Below are 22,421 nucleotides of genomic sequence, written 5' to 3' on the forward strand. Positions count from 1 at the left end.
ATCATTCGTTAAGTATTAAGATTTATGATAAAGCCGTACTGCGTATCTATGTCTCGTCTACACAGTTCTGCACTTAGTAATGTAGAGCCACATGATTAGAAATAGATCTTGAGTCTGTGTTTGTAGACAAAAACAGGAACCCTATGCTTCCTGAATTTTTATTTGCCTTCAGCCTCCTTACTATAAAATCTGGCAGCTGAAGTCTTGTTGAACCTATTTCAGTCCTGGGAGGCAATATTTACTGTGGGGTTCAAATTGTTTGGAAAGCCTTACTATTTCCTCATTAAGGACAGAAGTTTTTCCTTGGTGATCTCTCACTCCTGTTCTCACATTTAACTGTGGCACATAAAATCTACTAGTATTGGTAGTCTAAAGACCACGCAGACTACATTACACCAAGAATTGTGTATCTTTTACTACCATAGCTCTACCAGCATACAGTAGAGACTCAGTAAATAATTGATGAATCAAACAAAATTCACTTCCAATGCATTACTAAAAGCCAAGCAATGATTTACATTTTTTCCTTGATTCCATTATAAAAGTGATTTTTTCTACTTTTCCAATACTGCTAAGGTTATTTAAAACAGATTAAGTTTCTGTCCTTTTTCTTAATACCAGTTTCTATTGTTTTTACACATGAAAGCTTTGAATGACAAATGAGGAATGGATTTCATTCCAGTTTTCAAATGTGTTTAGATTCACGTTTTTATACACAGAAAACAGACGACTGAAAAAGTCAAGCATTCAGTGAACAGGCTGTGAATTGGCTCCACCAAAACTTTCAGGGTTCAGATGAAAAAAGTAACAACCAATAGGGGGGGTCCCTACAAGTTCCAATTCTTACCACTACTTTGTATTTAATATGCTGAAAGCAATAGATAGGTTTAGTATCTAAAGTCCAAGTTGAAGACAACTTTGGAGGGAAAAGGCAGATATCTTAGTGATTCAACAGTGAGGTGTGGTAAAAACCATTGTTATCCACTCATTTCTCACTGAGCTGTACTGGGGCTGACCATTGCCATTCCTTCTGAGAGACACAAGACATTTGTCATACTCTAGGAAGAACAATGATGTAGCTCAAGGGGCAGCACTACTACTGTGCAGGAGACATTAGAAAAAAACAATCACAAACAAATAAAACTTTATATTTAAATTTGGGCCCAACTACTGTGTGATCCTTACTTTATCAGCCATAAGCAAGAAAATGGCCATGACTTCTTCTCAGTGACTCATGTATCAAAATGCCCCCAATACAATAGTCAACTTAGTACAAGTATTTAAATGCTCTATCATTTACTAAACTACTGTTATCCTGACTTGGTGCTACATTCTTCACACAGACTACTTAACTTCACATCCACTTCATAACACAGAAAGTTTTGCTGCTTATGTTGTTTACTCTCTGAGTCCTAAGAGGGGCTGAATAATTTCCTAACAATACATTACCAGCAAGAGGTAAAGTCAAGATTTCAGGGGAGGTCTTATTACCCTCAATCATTATTCTATGCAGTCTTTCATCAGGCTTAATTTTCCTTTCATGTTAATGAATTTTATTAACCTCTGTTGGTCTAAACTGGATGCTATGTGGCATAACACATGCATTTGTTTAATATATTATTTTCCCATGTACACAAAGAAACTTTTATTTCACATACTTGAAATCGTGCTGGAATCATTCATTAAAAATGCCACTTGAAGTAGGGAGCTTTGCATTTCATTTCAGCTTAAAATATATCAATGTGCATTCCTAAACCAAGTTTTGATGAGGTACAAAGGCCTTTTCGCTGAGCATGTCTCAAACTGATAAAATGCTTTGCAATCACTTAACTAAGCCCCATCCATAACTTACTCACTCTTACATTTTTGAAAGCACAGAAAAACACAAAGACACTTAAGACATTTATTCATGGATCCCTTCAGACTTTAAAGATTTACTTAACTTTATTTTTACTCTTGATAGAAAAAGCTCAGTTATCTCACTAATACCTTGCGTGCTTGGGTCTGAGTCATAGCCCTTCCATTCTATGAGCCCACAATTCATGAGTTGAATCCCTGACCTCCATTGTGATTATATTTGGAGACAGGAACTTTGGAGAGGCGGTTAAGGCTAAAAGAGGTTCATAATGGTAATCCTCCTATTCAATAGAGCGAGTTTCCCTATATAAACAAGACACCAGAGATTTCTCTGTCTGCATATCTAGAGAGGAACAACCACATGAGTTCACAGCAGGAAGACAACCATCTGATCACCGGAAATAGAACCTCACCAGAACCTGAATTTATAGGGTCTGTAATCCTGGACATCCTAGCCTCCCTCAATAACTGCAAGAAAAAAAGGATCTATTGTTTAAGCCACTAAGTATGAGATGCTCTGTTATGGTACCTTAAGTAGACTAATATATTAGTTCAATAATATTTTTAAGCAACTCACCATTAAAATTTGAACAAAGCATTGAACTAAGTAGCTATAAAGAAAATAGCTCAATATCTCCATGTTTTGCTGTATCACAAAATATTTAATTGAATTCCATAACAGTCAAACAGGAAGACATATGCGTGGGAGTAAATATATATGTATGTCTCCAGAGGAGGAGGACAAATGTGGACCAGGGAAATACCACAAGAGCTGAGGCTCCAGTCACTGCAGATCTTTCATATTCCATTCCAGTGTAGTTAATCCAGCTCTGGAAGGGATAGGTTTCCTGCTGTCTAATTTGCTCAAAAAGCACATTTTTTAACTTATTTTTATAGTATTCTAGAGCAAAGCTCTGATGACAAGATAGGTACCTTAAAACCAAAGAATAATGTAGGCTTGTGGAGTCTGACATACATGTGCAATGCCTCTCTTAAAGACAAAGAACATTAAATTATAAAAATTAAATTCAGCAGTAGGGCTTTGTAGAGACCTGAAACTTAACACTCACTACCAAGAAACACAGGCTGACCAACTGTCATCTTCCTCCTGCTATGAGTCTGAACTTCATCAGGAGTATACTCTGCTGTGAATGAAGCAAATATTTACTAAGGAGAGCCATTATTGAAGTAGCCATTAAATAACAGAAACCAAGTCTTTATCCTTCCATAGCTTATATCCTGAGAGGAAGGCAGAGCACAAGCAAATACAAATAAGTGATATGATTCCAGGAAGAACTAAAGGAGAATGATGTATACCAGGTACCACGGGTACTAAACACCATACCTGTGCTAACCAATGAAAAATGTCTTCTGAATAAAATGTTTTCAGCACCGTGAGAGTTCTGCTCTGTACTGACACAGAGTGTTGAAGAGCCTCTAACGGAGTTTTTTCCTTTGGACGGGACTTTCCGATTTAGCAGTTATTTGGAGAACTAGGCACATTGTGTGTGGCTCTTTGTGCAAGGAGACATCAAAATAGGCAACTTAGTTTGGGTTCCTAGCAAATAAAAAAAATGAAATTCATAGCAATGAAAGTTTGATAGGACACATTATATATGGGAGTCTTAGGGAAACAATCTGACGAGATATTTCAAAACTCGGTTAAAGAAATCCAATACATCTTTAAAGGACATTTTACTTGATAAAATAATGTTTTTGCTTGCTTATAAATAAAATAAATGTTTTGTCAACAAAGAACCAACCAAAAGCTGTGGCAGTTGTACTGAGATTCTTTGCAAAAAATGTAAATAATTTATATTTTTATGTATGCCATTAGTACCTTTCAATTCTGGGCAAGTGTGAGATCTGAAAACATTAAAGAGTAATAGTTTTTGTAACATTTAATTTTCCTAAAAATAGCAAGCTGTGAATGCAGGCAGACCAGAGCTCTAAATCCAGAGATAAGGTGTTTTGTAAAAAAAAAAAAAAACTGTATCAAATAACTAATAGGTTACGACTCTCCAAAACCGAATTCAGATGGCAAGATTCTGCTTTTCACAGATCTTGTACTGGCTAGTCAGAAAGAATAATTTTATAAAATGGTCAAATGATTTCCCAAAAAGAACATTATGATTGCCCAAGACACATTGACTTGGGAATAAAAGGAATGCAATGTTAAACAGCTTTACCCATTCAGGATAAAGAAATGAAGTGCTAGCAGTTATTTTCATAAGACAGTTCTCAAATATTAGGAAATAATTGTACCTGGCATGAAGACCAATTAGTCTGGTTAAGTATGAATTTATTGGGTGACTGTAAGTTTTTTTCCTTTAAAGGAATACATGAAAGTAAGTAAGAATATCAACTCTATCAATGTTGGGATAATGACTAGACAAAATATACCTCACATAAAATTTGTCTGTGCTGAATTATTAATCTCCTTAAAAAGTGACTCTATTGATTGCAAGACTGAAACAAGGAAAGAGACACACAGCTTTTATAAATTAAATTTTTCTGTTGGACACAGACCAATACTAATTTGGATTGGTATAAGCAAATAACTTCATTGTCCAAGAGCTTTGCTGTCTAATTTGGTCATGACTAACCACATACAGCATTGAATATTTGAAATCAGATGTGTTATAAGTATAAAATGTATGGAAGCTTTATAAGATTTAGTATGATATAAAGAATTTTTAAAAGGAATGTCAATGATTTTTAAAGCTATTGGACATTCAAACAGTGTCTGGATACAGACTGAGTTAAATAAAATAAATTAAAATTAATTTCATGCACTCCTATTTTTTGTTTTGTGCTTGAACTTAAGGCCTGGGCTTGAGCTTTTTTGTTCAAGGCTAGTGATCTACCATTTGAACCACAGCTCTTCTCTCTCTCTCTCTGCCCTGCCCCCTGGTTAATTGGAGATAAGAACCCCATGGACTTTCCTATCCCAGCTGGCTTCAAACCTTGATCTCAGTTCAGCCTCTTGAGTAGCTAAGATTACAGGCATGAGCTACCAGTGCCTGGCTCAGTTTGTATTTTGACTTCTAATTCTCTTGGTAGTGTTTTTTTATAGAGCAGTTTTTTATTGTTAATGAATCGCAGGTCATCATCATTCATTCATTTGTATCATTCATTCCTTTTTGTTTTTCCTATGTGGCTAATAGAAACATTAAGATCAAGTTCACTTGTATTATCTCGTATTGAACAATGATAACCTAGAATAAAAAATAGTTGGATTCAATTTCTGCTAGGAGTCCTGAGCTCAGGAATTCTTCAATTCTATCCTATCCACAAGATTACCAGTGATGTTAGCATACACAAATATTTCATCTGCATCTATCTCTCCCTTGGATGAGAAACAAGGATGAGAACATCCTTGAGTATGCTTCTGTCATTGTACATACAGCATATTCTATCAGCCTTCCTGTGTATGCTATGATGGTAGTTTTTGTTACGTGATTATCACTGATGGATCAAAAAAGAATTAGCCCATTGTTTTCACACTTCATACTGAAATGAACACAGAATGAACTCACATCAGAATTTCATGAAATAAACAAATGACTAAATATATGTGCCAAGTAGTGAGTGGCACATTGGGTTAAGGGGCAAATTTTAAGAAGCAATTAAAGTAAAGTAGGATCATTGCTCCTAGCATAAGCAAAAAAGTAGTTAAGATTTGGATCTAATGTTTTCAAATTTTTCTGATTAAGAGGTAGGATAGAGATGTGGCTTTTCATATAAAATTCTCAAGGGCAGAGACTAAGTGCACCATTAGGAAAATATAAAATATTAAATATCTTTACTAGGCTGTGAAATTTTATAAATGCTGGGAAGGCTGGCTCAACCAAGTGGGCCATTCATTTATTCATCGTTCATGTCAAAAACCCTGTATTAGTTTCGTGTGGCTGCTTAAACAAAATACCACAAACTTAACGGCTTAAAACAACTCATTTGTTCTTCAATAGTTCAGGAGTGTAGGGAATCTGTGATAGTCTTCAGTGAGACAAGATCAAGCTATTGGCGGGGCCTTGCTCCCCCGGCAGCCTCCACGGAGAGCCAGTACCTAGCCTCTCCCAGCTCCTGGTGACTGCTAGCATCCCTTGGATTGTGGCTACATTACTCCGATCTCTGCCCCTGTAGTCATAATGACATCTTCTCTGTACCTCTTCTAGAAGGGCACATACGATTCCATGTAGGTTCTATCTATACAATCCAGGGTATCTCCGCTCATGTTTCTTAACCAAATCACATCCACATACTCTTTTAATGGCTCTGGGATGAAGGTAGAAATCTTTGAGATTCTTGAGTCATCCTAGTATAGTTCTCGATATGTGGTTTTCCAGCCTTTTCTAAAACAGTCCCTTGGAATGAAATGGCCAGTAGTATACACTGCTTTAAAATGCTTGCTAAAGTTAGACAAACACATTTTCTATGTGTAGCAATCATATGGATCTACAATTTTCACAATTTTCTGACTATGGATAGGATGCCATTCAGCATCCTGTAGTAAGTGACAGGAACTAACCCTCATGGCTGTATAATCATTTCTCTCACGTGTCTACCATTCTGCACTAGGTTGCCCAGGATCACAAAAGTCACGAAGTTCTGAGCAGATGATTTCCCACTTATGATATTATAATTATGCTTTTGTTCCCCAAAGTAACTCATTTTTGATAAATTCATTAGCCTGACTAGTAATGGAAGTGGCCAGCTACTTGGTCACATATCCAAAGAAAATTTGTCAACGAATGGCCAAACACATGCGTTCACCGTTTTGAAAATTATTTACAACTAGTCGATGTTTCTAAAATAGGCTTTCATGTACTTTATATATGCATAAAAGTAGACATGTAAAAAGACCCAAACATAGTTATCAGTAAGCTGATAGCAGTAAAAGTTATCTAAACTATGCCAAAATATTTGAATCATCTCTAACTTTATTGATATCATACATGACGGGATAGTTGAATATTAACGAGAGAGTCCCATTTTTATTGAGTTTTTTTTTTTTTAAGGAAACTGTATTTAGCATACATGGGAGTTCCTAAGTTTATTTTACTTCCATGCCAAGAGGAGGAAAATAATACATAATGCTGAAAGCTGTCTTTGTCTACTGCCATCCAGTGGTCAAGTATTCAAACTGCATATCACACATTAGAAAGTTAAGTCCTGTGGAGGTGGGAATTGAGTGAACATACAGGTCTGTATATTTCAGTAATATCTGGTTTAAGATCTGAGCACACATAAGAGGAAATCAAGAAAGTACCCAGAAGGACACTATTTTGTTGAGTTTTTAATTCATGTAATAACAGTAAGGATAGTAGTAATAATAAATTTGCTTCTCATCTTCAAAAAGATTGCGCTAAACATAGCCCAACAAATACCATTTTATTATTCGGTACTAAATATTAGGACATATGATCTATGGTTATAATTTTGATATTGAGAATCTTAATATTGAGATTCAAAAGTTAAATAAACAAAACAACCCAAAACGTAAAGTCTAGCTCACATAATTGTGACACTATATTATACTGACTTGGGTTGTATTTTTTCACAAGTTTATTTTCTCCGTTGAAAATAAAACCTTCTAGTAAGCAAAGACTGTGCCTTCACAGTAATTCCTGCTGCTCTATAGCTGTGTCTCTGCATATAGTCAGTATTTTATAAACAGTTGTTGAATGAATGAATAGCATATGTGTTTATCATAGCTGGGATTGGTGAAAAATACAAATTAAAGATGTAAGATAATAGAAAGCCTTTTGAGGCTTTTTGAGCTATTTAGATAATCTCTCCAAATATTAAATATAAATTCCAAGTAATTCTTACTCCATTCTAGCTCAGTTCTTTTTTGAAAGTAACAAATGCTTTAAGATCTTTTAATTGTATGTTTATTCACTTTGTCAGTGTAGTTTAGTCATTAAGGCAAATATACACTAATTTTATTCCATTTAATAAGAACTCTCTTGTTTAGTATTGTGTAAATAACACAGTGTAACAAGCTTCTCTATAGAATATGAACAGAATGAAAAACTTACAAATCTTTCCTATTCTTCGAAAGTTCAGACTCACATTTAAGGCTAGTTCCTTAATTTATTTTTACTTCTTCCTTTTGGATCCTCTCATTAAGATGCAGAAACTTCATGAAAATATTCAAATACTATACTGAAAGGATCCATTTCCATCTGTGTTATGTGAGGAGTACTTTTGCTTTTGCTTTTATGTGGCAATTAAAAATCCTGCACGTTTTATTCTCATTAATTCTTAATTAAATATGCTGATGCCTAAGGTAACAGTCTAATAGGTAGTGCCATTTCAAGATTGTGTAACAAAGACTTGTAGAACAATATAACCAAGTTTTTTCATCCCAGACACTGTTTACAACAGATATGAAATCCATTTGCTATGCTAAAAGGAGAGAGAGATATGAGGGGTTATTATGTAGACTCACAATCATGAATGCTATTTCCTTTAAAAACACGAGGATACATAGATGACTGCTTAATGCTCACTGTGAAAGCATCCCATAGCTACATATTTTTCTCATGTCTTTTTACCCCTAGGCTCTTATTTCTACAGGGATGTTGCAGCATATCCTAACATGTCCAAACTGATTTCCTATATCTAGAATCTTTTTACTCTTTTTCTTTTATTTCCTACTTTGTCAATGTTGTAACAACAACCTAGACAATTAAAGCTGAAACCCAATAGTCAATCTAGATTCAGAATTTCAACACCCTTTCTCTTACTCTGATCATGAGAGAGTACTGGTGCTCAAAAGATCTGTTGCAAAAAGACAACACTGACTGACTGATCTTCTGATTCAGGAATCATTATTGAGCTGCTTTGTGCTAGCCAAGGAAATAGGCAGGATGCTCAGCCTCCACAAATTAGTCTGCACACCTATACTGGTTAACATACCTATGACAGCAGATATCAGCCACATAGATGAAGTCCCATCATAGGTGTCATGAAAGAAATGGGGATAAATACCTAGACAGGTCTGGGAATAGGGCATTTCCTGCAATCTTTTTTTTTTTCGTTTCTGCCAAGGACCATTTGGATATTTATAACTTCATTCTCAAGTGGGCCATTCAAAATTGTCAATAAAATCAGACATCTGCAGGCAGCTGATGAGAAGCACACAAGAAAGGTAAGTCTGTCCCCATAATGTGCCAGGTGATTTCACCTGCCCTATACAGCTCATGGGCTGGATGCCCCCTACTCATGGACTTAACACCTGATCAGTACATTCACTGAACATCCACTAAACCAAAAATTGTGATGTGTCTGAAGAAGAAAAGGATTAACACTGCTAAGGAATTCACCAGGGAGTAAATAACCTCCAATATTTACAAAACAATTTCCCATTTACATCTACTAAATTGGAGAATCTCAGCTCCAGTGGGACCACTCGTGATAGACTTGAAGCACTACGATGTAAAGGTAAGTCTAGAACTCAGTCAAGAGCAGAAGCAGAAGACTCAGTCTTACTGTCATTTATACACAAGCAGTAAGTAATACTGAGAAGAAAGGTTGAAGTTCAAGCCCAAGGAAACATGCCAGTACTTCTAAGGAAGACAGGAAGACCCAACAAGATTCAGCCAAGGAAACAAAATTAAGCAGCCCTCAATAGTATAAGGAAAACAATTCTGTCTCTCTGTTAACTATCTATTTTTAAAACATCATATTTAATCCAAAAATGTTTCATTTATTGAACTTAGTAAGTTAGAAGCTGTTGTTTTTGTTTTTTCCAGTGCTGGGGCTTGAACTTAGGGCCTACATGCTGTCCCTGAGTTTCCTTTTCCTTAAGGCTAGCACTTTACTTCGTGAGCCACAGCTCTACTTCCAGTTTTTTGGATAGTTTTTTGGAGATAAGAGTCTCATGGATTTTCCTGCCTAGGCTGGCTTCAAACCACTCAGATCTCAGCTCAGGCATAAGCCACAGGTTCCCAGCATAATATAACATTTTTATCTTCAAATAGTCTTTCTTTTGATGTTAATAAAATCCCCAAACACTCTAAGATCTTTCCTTCTTTCACCATTCATAACAGTTACAGGGAAAGAATAAAACATAAAATAAATTTCAAAAAGTTCATGATGGGTATGAAACAACAAGAAGAAAAGGATTAACACTGCTAAGGAATTCACCAGTGAGTAAATAACCCAACATTTACAAAACAGTTGCCCACTTACATCTACTAAATTGGAGAATCTCTTTTCCAAAGGACCAAAAATGGGCACTGTGTTAGTTTTGGCTTTATTTCTAGCACCATTTCAAGCCTGTCATGTAGGAGGATTAAGACAAAGAAGCAGCACCATCCATTCAAGGGAAGGGAGTATTTCAAGAGCAGACAATCACAAGAGGATTACAGATCATTAGAGTTCACTCCCAAATGGTTCAGTGGAGTGGAGAGGGGGAGGGGAGATAATTTCAAATTTTAATGGGAACAGGAGAGGAGGGGGACCAGAGGCAGTGAGTTATGGGGAGAGTTGGGAATTGATAGGAAGATAAAGTAAAAAGAAAGCAATAATATATAGCATATATTGCCTGGGTAATGCAAAGAAACAAACATGTTGCTGTGAGGATGGAAGCAAATGTTTGGAGGAAGAAGAGCAGTGGACATTAAAGATCACTTCATGAGACTAACAGAGACAGAAAGAAAGAATCATGCAAAGGATGGGCACAATACACTCAAACATAGAATGACCAGCATGCAGTATGCTTGAGTGCGAGAATACTGCTGTTTCCTTGACTGGCACAAAGTAAAAGTAATACCAGATTTATATTGCTGTTGTTACTGATATTTAACAATATCACTCCTTGATGAAACCAACTAGGAGATAATGGTGGATACAGTTATTATTTATCTACCTGCTTTTCCTTCCTTCCTATCTATCTATCTATCTATCTATCTATCTATCTATCTATCTATCTATCTATCTATCTATCTACCTACCTATCTGTCTATCTGTCTATCTATCATAACACAGAGCATATGGGAAGTGATTTGATGCTATGATTAGACAGCTCTTCTAGACAAAAGAGTAGACTTTGCATTTGTCACTGCTGAATTTGATCTTGTTAAGCATCAACCCAGCAATGCAACCCAAGAACACGTGATTCTCTGTGAAATGTGCTCTACAGGCCCATAGTCTGCTTGTATAAATAAAACTTAGAGACTTTCATTAAAGTTTTATTAGCTTTTAAAAAGTCTTACAGATATCCACATAATTTATACAAGTTATATGGTTACTTTCGTGCTACAGTGGTGGAATTGAGTAATTACAACAGAGACCATCTGTCCTAAAAGCCTAAAATACACAATGGCCCTCTACAAAATAATCTACCAACTCGTGTATACAATCCAGCCTATTAACTGTTCTTTCCAACTAAAATATGCAGGCTTGAGTGAAGTATTTTCTTTATCTTCATTTAAGTTATTAAAGATTCTGAACGCAATAGGGTCTAAACCCAAAATGCCAATATAAACTTTGTTGACCTCCCTTTTGACTAATACACATTGGTTAATACTGAAAAGGTGATGATAGTTTTTTATTTTTCCAATCAGGCTAAAATTGTTCTTTTCTAGTGGGTTCCCATTATAAACACTGCCAATTTTCTGGCTTAGCTCCATATATTCTTAAATGAATCCCTGCTAAATCCATCAGAGATTCAATAAAAACTTTCCTTTATGCTCAAGGAATTTTTTTTTTGCCAGTCATGGGTCTTGAACTCAGGGCCTGGGCACTGTCCCTGAGCCTCTTTGTGCTCAAGGCTAGTGCTCTACCACGTAAGCCACAGTGATATTTCTGGCTTTTTCTGAGTAGTTTACTGGAGATAAGAGTTTCAGTGACTTACCCTGCCTGGGCTGGCTTTGAACTGTGATCCTCAGATATCAACCTCCTAAGTAGCTAAAATTAGAGGCAGGAGCTATTGGTGCCCAGTAACTTTTGTTTTTTAAGGAACTACTTTACTGGGTTGTTGTATAGTACTTTCTTGGTAACATAGAGAAACAGATTGGAGTTATTTTCACCTTACTCACTTAGAAACCTAACCTAGCATCTCCTTAGGTCTTATTAGAGTTTTCAAGGATGAGAAGTACAAGAGTAGGCAGGAAACTCATAAACTGATGGTTCATAGCACATAAATGGTGTGGGGAAAAAAAAAACAAAACAAAACTAGAACCCATCTTCATGTTCCTTCTGTTTCAGGCACAGAAACCACTAAACAGTATGATAGGATTATACAAGAGTAATGAAAAAAAAAAGTAAAGATAAATGCTCTTTTTATGTCTACAACAAGAACCTCATGACACACTGTGACTTTTGCATCTAAGTGAATTTATTGCCTATTTGGGTTGTTTTCCATAGTGAAGTTGCTTCGACTACATTCCATAAACACTGGCTGTTGCTATAGTGCCTCTTAAATATTGCAATGGAACGCTGAATCTTTCAGCATCTTTGCACCTTTGATCTGAAAAGACTGACTCAGAACCAGCATAGCACATTCCACCCGTACACATAGCTCCTAGACAGCCAATTTCTCTAAGTACCATCAGTTCAGAGAATTCATGGATTTCATTTTTTAAAAGAAAACAAGAATTGTGAGTTGGAATCATGTCTGTAATCCTAGCTATTCATGAGGCTGAGATCCGATAATCATGGTTCAAAGCTCACCAGAGTAGGAAAGTCAGTGAGACTCTTATCTCTAATTTAGCACCAAAACACCAAAAGTGGACCTGTTGCTCAAGTGAAAAAGTGTGAGCTTTGAGTGAAAAAACTAAACCCAAAGAGCCTAGCCCCTGAGTGTAAGTCCCTAGCACAAAACAAAATCAAGAAAGAAAAAAAAAACCTTAATATAAAGAAGAGGATAATTACAGTTAATAACGATGTATCCTATTCTTGAAAATTGCCAAGATAGCCGGCCACTGGTGGCTCATGCCTGTAATTCTAGCTACTCAGGAGGCTGAGATCTAAGAATTGAGGTTCAGTTTGAAGCCAGGTGAGACAGAAAATTAACCACTCAAAAAACAGAAGTGGGGCTGCGGCTCAAAGTGGTAGAGCACTAGCCTTCAGTGAAAAGTGCTCAGAGACAATGCCCAGGCACTGAGTTTAAGCCCTATAACCAACAATAAATTAATTAATTAAAAATTTTAAAAAACAACAGAAAATTGCCAAGAGAGTAAATATTAAGTGTTCTTATTATTTTAAAAAGTATATAAGGTAATATATATGCTTGTTAGTTTGGCTTAGCCATTCTAACAATTCATACATAGTTTGTAACATACTGTACAAAATATAGTCTGGTTCATTAAAAATAAATGAAGAACATTTCTAATAAATAACATTTCAACTCATGTTTGACTTCATTATATAGGCAAAGTACTATAGCCAAACCTATCACGCTTCATAAATATAATCTAAAAAATAATACTGCACATGTGAAAACTTAAAATGTGAGGAAGGACCACTCATGAAGATAAAAGGCAGCTCACACACTTGTGTTTCCAAACATTTCCCACCTGCTAATTATACAAAACCTTCTAAAGTGCACATCCACAAATCTTAACACAAGACAATACCAATCTATCAGTATTAAACCACATATACAGATGTCAGCAAATGATGTCAGCATACCAGGGTAAGGACAGGGAGAAAATAAATCATTACATATTGCATCAGAAACAAAACGTGTCATTTTTGTTCTGGAAGAAAAAAAAAGTCTTCAGAAGAAAAGTAATTTTTTCTGTGGGCTCACTCATTTATGACTCACGTTTGGTCCTGAAATATTGTATGGGGAGACAGAACATTCTTAGTACGACATCTATCTTGTATTCATTCGCGCTTGCTATTATATATTAACCCCCTGTATTTTTTTTTCTGCCCAAATTGTGCTTCTCAAAAGTTAAAGCTCCATTTGAAATTCCATTAATTGCATAATGTAGGTATGTGAAATGATTTAAAGGGTTTGTCTAACACTAGACAGGTATTTTTTTTTACACTTGACTAAGAGCTCAGCTTGTGCTAACAAAAGCAAGCCTGCTAGGTGGAGCCTTGGGAGCTTCAGATAGGGATCTGGGATGAGGAGACTGCAGGAGTATCCAGAGGCACTAGACATAGGTGTTTGGAAATTCCGCACTAAGGAAGCTACTCATGTCCTCCACAATCATATCACAAATACAATGACTCAGTCTGTGCAGAAATTCCTCACAAAGTGGACATGAAACCTAGCACTGAGCTGGCTTCCTCCTCAGGAACACCAGCATGGAGCTTTCAAACAGAATGACCATGTCAGTCTTCTAATGGCACCTTTCAATGGCTTCCCATCGGGTTCAGCAAGTTAGAGCTAAATTCCCTCACTTTTCTTCACTAGGGATGCTGGCTTACCTCAATTCTCTCCTCCATATCCTGACAAGTTATCCCTATGGTTATCTCTGCTGTTATCTCTACTGGAAAACTCCACTTCCTCTTCCCCCTGTCTCGGACTTCTTAACTCATTAGTCAGTGTAGATACTATTGCCTTCAGGGAGCTAGTTTCTCCTGTCTGTGTTAGGAGCTCCTTGGGGACTCTTGTAACTAAGTATCTTTCCTCCATGAAAGCATTTATAAACTATAGTTTGCTTTTACACTCCAACTGAGATTTTTTTTTTCCAAATAAAAATCTTGTTATTGGGGTTGGGGCTATAGCTCAGTGGTAGAAAGCTTGTCCAGCACCGGCAAAGACCTAGGCTCTGTCCTCAGCACAGAAAGAAAAAGCCCTGTGATAAACTCAAACACAGTACATGAAACACAAGTCCAGACAAATGTGTGAGGATGTTCTCCTGACAAAGAGACGGAGAACTCAGAGCTACATGCTTAGCAGCCATGGTACTAATGTACTGAGTTAGCGGTTTCCTTTTTTTTTTTTTTTTCCAGCTTGTCCTCTGATATTTATGCCCTCTAGGCAGATGCTCTACCCTTTGAGCCACAACTCCAGCACCTTTTGCTCTGGTTCTTTTTCAGACAGAATCTTGAACCATGTTCTTCCTAGTTATATTTCCTGTCACAGATGGGATGATAGACACTATGACCATGCCTAACTTTTTGCCTGGGTTGGCTTGGAATCACCATATTTCTGATCTAAGCCTCCCTTATAGCTGGGTGACAGGCATATTACATTGAATTTTCACACTATGCAAAGTGTCCAAGGAGTTAAGTGCAATTCTTGTTAATGATCACATTGGTCTACATATTTGTAGACAAATTTCTCTATATTGTCCACTGAACTGTAGCTTCCAAAATGGCAGGAACTTTTTATTGTCCTTGATAACCAAGAATTGGGCAAAAGATACAGTGCATGTTACAGAAGGAGGAAATAATAAATAATCATTATACCAGAGCTCAGTTTCAGAGTTGAGAATAAAGAACTGCTTGAGTTACCTTTCATCTTTGTAAGATAGTCAAGATCAAGTAAGGATTGGCTTTAAAAGAAATGACTGAATGAGTCTAGATAACTTAGACACTAACTCAGTTTTGCCTTTAAGACATCTTGACCTTTTGTGAAAGACCAATGTCACACCTAAATGGTCAGCACAGATGAGCTGGTAATGGCTTGCAACTGGTTTAGCTGCAAGACTGTCCTATTTTAAACAAAAAGAAATGTTTTTATCTTGGTATTCAAGAGCTGCCTTTTGACACTAACCAGATCAATTTCACAAAGGAAACTCAAGAGTATTTTCCAGAAAGAAGATGATTTGCACTATGACTCAGCTCTCAAGGACATAGGCAGAAATCTACATGACATTCCAGGCTGACCTTGGAATCCTGGGCTGTGAAACCACATGCCCTCCGATGCCTGCTTCCATTCTTGCTGGCCAGAACTGATGGATGACTGGCTCTGGGGGTTCTGTTCTTGGCCCAATTCTATTGTTCTGAAATAATGTGTTTTCCCTTTCATTTAATGAAGGGGAAATCTTATAGACAAATCTCACTGTCATTAAGTGACATTGATTAATTTAGAAATGAGTAATTTCCCTCTTTAAAGTGAACTTCCATTTGCTGGGTAATGGTGGCTCATGCTTGTGATCCTAGCTACTCAGGAGGCTGAGATCTAAGGATCACAGTTTGAAGCCAGCCCAGGCAAGAAAGGTTGTTAATCTCCAATTAACTACTAGAAAACTGGGAGTGGAGCTGTGGCTCAAAGTGGTAGAGTGTTAGCTTTGAGTGAAAGGGCTCAGCAACAGTGCCCAGGCCCTGCTCTGAGTTCAAGCCCCAGGACCAACAGGAAAAAAGAAGAAAAAAAAGAACCTCCATTAAATACTATCACCCACTGTGGCAAGTCAAAACACCATGTTGCACTTAAAATAAGTCGTAGTGTCACTTAGTTGCTACCTTTATTTCTGGACCCCCTACTCTGTGTAGTAACATCTGTTGTGACCAATTATTATCACTGAAGCACAACTGCAATGGCACTAAAATAAGATGATGTAGCTGTTACTGCTAAATCAAGGTTTTTCTCTGCTTAGACACAGAAACGGGTACAAAAAGTAAAACCAGGATGAAACAAGAATGGTGATGAATAAAAGGATGCATAAACATTTTAGTAATTACTGAAAATTGCTATATTTTAAGCTTTCTTAGCTAAAGAAGATTTCATTTCCTCCTAGAGGCAAGGGCAAAATTCAGCCACCCTCCTTCACTGGGTTGCCTTTAGTTATTTTGCCAGATGAAAAGGTCTCTTTGGAGGTGTCATTTTGTAGCAAGGACACATCATGATGGAAACTTCTAGAAGAGCAGGAGATGACACAAGATAGCTTCCTAGGACAGTAGGTACTTCCATTTACAGGGGTAACGCTACTTCCATGTGATATAATTTCTTAGCTACTCTGGTGTTCTGGAGCCATTAAGCATAGTTTTTAGTGTCAGAATAGACAGAATCCCACACACTTACCCTCATGCCCTTTTCACTGAATACCTGCCAATACTGCTCCATTCTCGACTCCAACAGTGGACAATAGCCAACTTGGCTGTTAGTAGCAATTGTATGACATTGAAGGGTGAAGATAATTTCATGATCAGATTATGAATTCCACATAACTAGGTTGTCACAATTAATGCTGCACTGTCACTTCTTACCTTTTTTTCTTTTTTTGGTGGACAGAGTGGAACTTGAAATCAGGGTCTCATATTCTCACTAGGCTCCCCCCCCACACACAGCTAGTACTCTTAGCACTTGGGACATACCTTCACTTCTGACTTCTTTGCTGGTGATATGAAGATACAAATCTCAAGATTTGTCTACCCAGGCTGGCTACAACTCAAAACTCTCATGTCTCAGCTTCTTGAGTAGCTAAGAGAATAGGTATGAAGGTATGAGTCACTGGCACCTTGTCTTAACATCTGAGAGTCAGCTGCTCTAAAGGTTCCAACTTAATGTTTAGAGACTTTCATTTTCATCTTACCCTTGAAACTATTCCTTACTCATATTTACCTCATTCTTTCTTTTAATTTTCTTGCTATGTATATATGTATTCATGCATGTATATATGCATTCATACCTGTATGTTTGTCATGGGGCTTGACCTCAAGGCCTGGGCACTGTCTCTGAGCTCTTTTGTCCAAGGTTAGCAGTCTACCACTTTGGGCCACATCTCCACTTCCCCTCTCGATTTTTATATTCTGTCTTAATCTGATACTCAAAAGAGCAAGAAGAATGTCTTCTTCAACGATCCTTAGGAAAATTTGGGACTCAATCTTACCTCCATAGGTGCATCATTGCCTGTCCTGTCTTTGAGAATACATATGCTTTAAGAAAAAGCTGTCATTTCAAAATTTCCTACCCCCACTATAAGCATTAAGTATTACTGTATAGAAAATGATTTTTGCATCTACCTTTCTGTCCTTCCCAGTCTAGCATGTAAGAGGAGATTGCTATTCAGTAAAATATTGAGCAATCCAACCAAAGTGGGTGTGTATTGAGCAAGTACAAAATAACTATGTACAACATGAAGAAATAAGAAATCTATAGGTATTTAAAAAATTGATGAAACAAAGCATGGATGGTCTTGCCAAAAGAAAAAATGTGGGGAAATCCTGGAATGTATTACTTGGTTTTAGTCAGGAGCCTGGGTTAATGGGCAATGGTTGCATTTTCTGTCCTTGACTTCTTGTAACTGATACTTGGCAGGCTAAGGATTACAAAATTATGTCTGTGAAGTCATGCAAATTATAAAGGGCATTTTACTCCATGTAGCAAAAGGGGCATATAAAATACAAATATTAACAAGCTTAGAAAATCTACCAGAAGATCTGCACCTACTAGAAACATTATAGAGCAAAGCAAATAAAAGTTTGATCTGGAGCCCAAACCTTTTACTAAGTTCAGTAAGAAGTATTTATTCCTTAACTAAAATAGAAGGTCATCAAAAATGCACTGCTGAACTGTTTCATATAAAAACACAATTCTAAAGTTTCTGTGAATTATCCTGCTACATATTTTACCATTTCAAATTATCAGAGCATACTGAAGTCCACACTCTTCTTGTCATCAGAAAATATAACAAAGTTTCTATTTTTTCTCCCAAGTCCAAAAGCCTTTCAGTGAAATCTAAATTAAGAACTTATCAGAAAGACACTAAGACAGCCCAATATTATCAGTTTTCACAGTGAAACCATTAAGAACAGCTTAACAGACTCCTTGAAGTCTGTTAGAACTTTAATCAAGCAGAAGAGAAGGATCTAATGTAGAAAAACAAAACCCACAACCTGTGGGAAGTTCAGGTACACACACAGCAGTAAGAGTTGCAATTGCTGAGGAGACCAGCCAGGGAATGGAGACAAAAATGAACTCCAGATGTTGATAGAGGCCCCAGAAGCAAATTAAGCAATTGAGTGTTTGGACCCAGTGACCCAGATGTCCTCCAGATTAAAGGAACACAAACAAGCCTGCTTGAGACGTTGCTTAAGCTGTTGGGGTCAGGAGGTGTATTCTTTGCAAGCAGTTGCAAAATTGCAAAAACCTTCCACGAAATCTGGGTCCTCCTAAGGTACAGAGAACAGCCCAGGAGCCTGGTCTTCTAGACTTCTGAGTGTCTAAACACTATGGCACTCCAATGGGAGAAAGTCACTTAAGAGACTAAAAAGGCAATACAGACTTCTGGAAATACTAATATCTAGTCGCTCAAATACAACTGCATTACCCAAACTCATCATTCTCCTCCCCGACCCCTGTCAAAATAAGTGTTAAACAATCAATCTGTCTACAGACTCCTGCACCTATCCCCATGGCTGGTCTTTGCCAGTTGCCCATCGAAAAGGTTGAAAGGCCTGGCCAAAGGGTGGCCCGGAGTCCTGGTTTCCAACACAATTCAACAGGGATTATCCTAAACTGCAGCAGGAGGAGCCCGGGACCCAGAATGCGCGCGCGCACCCCACACTCTTCAGTCTCCCTGGAAGGACGGCGCGGGGGGGGGGGGGGGGGTTGTGTCTCAGGACTGGGGACAGGCAGAACCCCCCCCCCCCAACACAATGCAATCAAGTTTGAGTTTGTGTGAAAGACTGGAAAACGGCGGGGAGGGGGGCAGGCAGAAGGGGGGGGAAAGTGCAGTGACAACAACCAAGGTGATATATATATATATATATATATATATATATGTTTTTTTAATAGGAAAAAGAAGTCAAAGGTGCCTCTCACCATCTCGCCTGAGGTTGGCCTTGCGCAGGGCTTTGAGGGATGCGCTCTGCGCGCTGGCCCAAGCGCCCCGATGGCTGCAGAAGTTGGCGCAGACGAGCGTGCCGAGGAAGATGAGCCGGTGCATTTGGGATGAGCGAGCCGGGTACCGCGTGGATGGAAGGAAAACACGCGGGTCCGCTGCTGGCCCGCCGCCGCCGTGCGCTCGTCCCGGGGCTGCTCTGCTACACGCCGAGCTCGCTCCAAACTTCCTGCATGCTGAACTTTCCCGGCGCGTGTGCGTGCCGCACTTCCTTGTGCCGCCGACTTGATAAATGGGGACGGGACAAACAACAGGTTGACGGTGCTTCGCCCCCTCCGGTGGCCGGCCGCCGCAGCACAGGCTGCAGAGGCGGCGGGCGGCGCCCCAGCCGCAGCGCCCCCTCCCCCCCCACCCCGCCCGGGCTGCGCAGCACTCCCCCCCTGGGGAGCAGGGATTTCTGCACCCTGCGGGCAGCGGCCCGGGACTTACTCCACCCCTGAGCATGCCCAGCGGGACCGTGGGCGAGGACTCTTCCCATCAGCCTGGCTTTGGCTTTCCTTGTGGGACCAGAAAGGGAGCAGGAAACCAGATGGCCCGAAGTGGGAGTTGGTGGAATCCCAGCACTTCTCTGGGGGTGACCGGTGCAGTGCCTCCACCAGCAAAAAGCCACAGCTCTGGCCTGGGTGAGGGTGAGGTGTGGGGCTTGGGGGGATCTGCAGGTGGGAGCGTTCATTTTTACCTTAACCCACATAGGATTCTACTGATTCCATCTACAATGGAGGAAGGTAATTGCACGTGCCAAGCCAAAGGAGCTGGTTCTGAGCTTCCCTTTGGGCTCCAATGAGATCCCATCTGAGCCAAAGGTAATTTCTCAGAGAGAAAGGCAAGCAGTTCTGCCTCCTTCCCAGAGCCCCAGCGGCAAACTGCCCAAGTGATGATGATATGCGGAATAAATCCAATCATAAACAGCCCAGGGTGTTGTTCCATGTGCCACCCTCCACTCTGCACAGGTGGGCGGGGATGGTCCTGCCAAGGTGACAAAGTTGTGGGGGAACCTTGTGTTCCCTTCACTTCCACTGTGCTACGGGAAGGGGGCAGCACCCTTGGGCTCCTCCCTTCTTACCTTCCTGGAGGCTGAGCACCTCAGGCCTCTGCATTGCAGGACCTCTGGGCCTCTGACTCCCCAGGGCGCTGCGCTGTATCTGGAAGAGGAGTGACTCAAGAGTGCGGGCCAGATGAGTCACTCTGGACGAAATGTGCCCGTCTTCAGCCACAATCTTTTTTACTTAAGGCCACTGACTTTCATCTGTATGGTCGTGGTGACATGGGACAATTTGAGTTGTCCATGGATTGTTTTGGCTGTAGCTGAATCAAGATACACACTTACAAAATTTCTCTACTTCTTACCAATGACATCCAGAAAATGAAAGTTCAGACTCCTTTTTAAGGGTTTCGAGCTACTGAAAGTCTAGGATACAAAAAGCAAGTGGTATCCACCCACAGGGAATGGAAAGTGGCTGAGCAGGTAGAAGGGTCAGGAAATGTATCTGGACAAGTTGATTATACACCTACCCCCAGTAGGATGTGTGTTTCCTCAACACGGTAAAAAATTCATGCGTTTCCTCTCTATTTAGACCTCACAGACTAAAACTGCTTTATGAAGTTCATGTTGGGGCTCAGAGCCAATTTCAACACCAGCATTATTTTTTTAAGTGAGTAGAATGAAATACCCTGTTTTGGAAATTAAATCATCAGAGCTCATTGTAATAAAATAGTTTCATAAGTATCGTTTCATACACATGGCAAAATAAAAGAGTTTTGTGGCCTACAATGAAAATTTTGAAAACCACTGGGGAAAAAAAGATCTAATCATATTGTTTCAAAACATTGTCAACTCCAAGGAAGGAGAGGCAGGAGAAGAAAATCTAGGTTTGTGTTTAATCCTTTATTCATTCAGAAAGTATTAACTAAGCATGAGCCTTGTCTTTTGTTCCTTTCTCTACTCTTAAAAAATCTTGAGGATGAAATAAGACAGAAGAGAGAAAGGTTCTTTTTTGATGTTTCCTTACACTTTCATTAGCATCAATTAGTTACACAGGGGGATTTTTACTTTTTCATCTGTGCTTACAGTATACTTTGATCAGCCTCACCTCCATTATTCTTCCACATCCCTTCTCTCCGTTCCCAGAAATTCTCAACAAGCTTCATTCCATTTCCCTATGTATGTATAAAGAATTTTGACCATAGTCTCCCCTTCCTTCTTCCCTCCCACTAGTCCCCTACCCCAGACAGAACTTAACTACTTGAAGTTTACAGTCGAATAGAGACTATAGTAAGTAAATATACAATTATATTAGTAAGAGGAGATAAGGCAGAGATAAATGGGATAGGAAGAGTTGGTGTACAAGGTACATGAAATATATAATACCATTTTATAGAAGAGTTTGTAAATGTTCATTAAATCTCATACCTAGCTTCTAAAATGAAACTATAGGGAAAAAATTAGAAACTATGCACATCTTGTGTAATTAGAACAGTATCAAACTGTTAAAATTTTTGCTATCTTAATTCTTATATAAAATATTAAAGTATTTATTCAAAGTAGGATTATCCAAGATACTAATACTGGACACCCTCAAGACATTGTGAATTCATGACATCAACTATTCAAGCAGGGAATAATTAAAATGTGTCACAAATAATCAATATAGTATTGACCTTTAATGTTAGGAAAATCCAAATTCAACACTAAAGCAGTTTATTAGGCACCCAAGCCTAATTATTCTATACTTTGTCTTCAATATTATTTAATAAATACTTACAAAGTATGTCAACTCTACCAACTAAGGTATTATTATAAGTAGA

The 22,421-nt window shown here is 38.5% G+C and overlaps 1 protein-coding gene across 2 annotated transcripts in view; it reads right to left on the minus strand.

The window, feature by feature from the left end:
- Pdgfd (platelet derived growth factor D) overlaps nt 1–19,893 on the minus strand; it is a 172,028-nt gene extending 152,135 nt beyond the window's left edge. For both annotated transcript variants that reach the window (XM_048343753.1, XM_048343752.1), the window contains exon 1: nt 19,538–19,893. In XM_048343753.1, the coding sequence (XP_048199710.1) occupies nt 19,538–19,661 (124 nt within the window). In that variant the 5' untranslated portion in view covers nt 19,662–19,893. The remainder of the gene's footprint in view (nt 1–19,537) is intronic.
- Nucleotides 19,894–22,421: the final 2,528 nt, after the last annotated feature.

Source organism: Perognathus longimembris, chromosome 3, assembly GCF_023159225.1.
Source record: "Perognathus longimembris pacificus isolate PPM17 chromosome 3, ASM2315922v1, whole genome shotgun sequence".
In the NCBI taxonomy this organism is placed as follows: domain Eukaryota; kingdom Metazoa; phylum Chordata; class Mammalia; order Rodentia; family Heteromyidae; genus Perognathus; species Perognathus longimembris.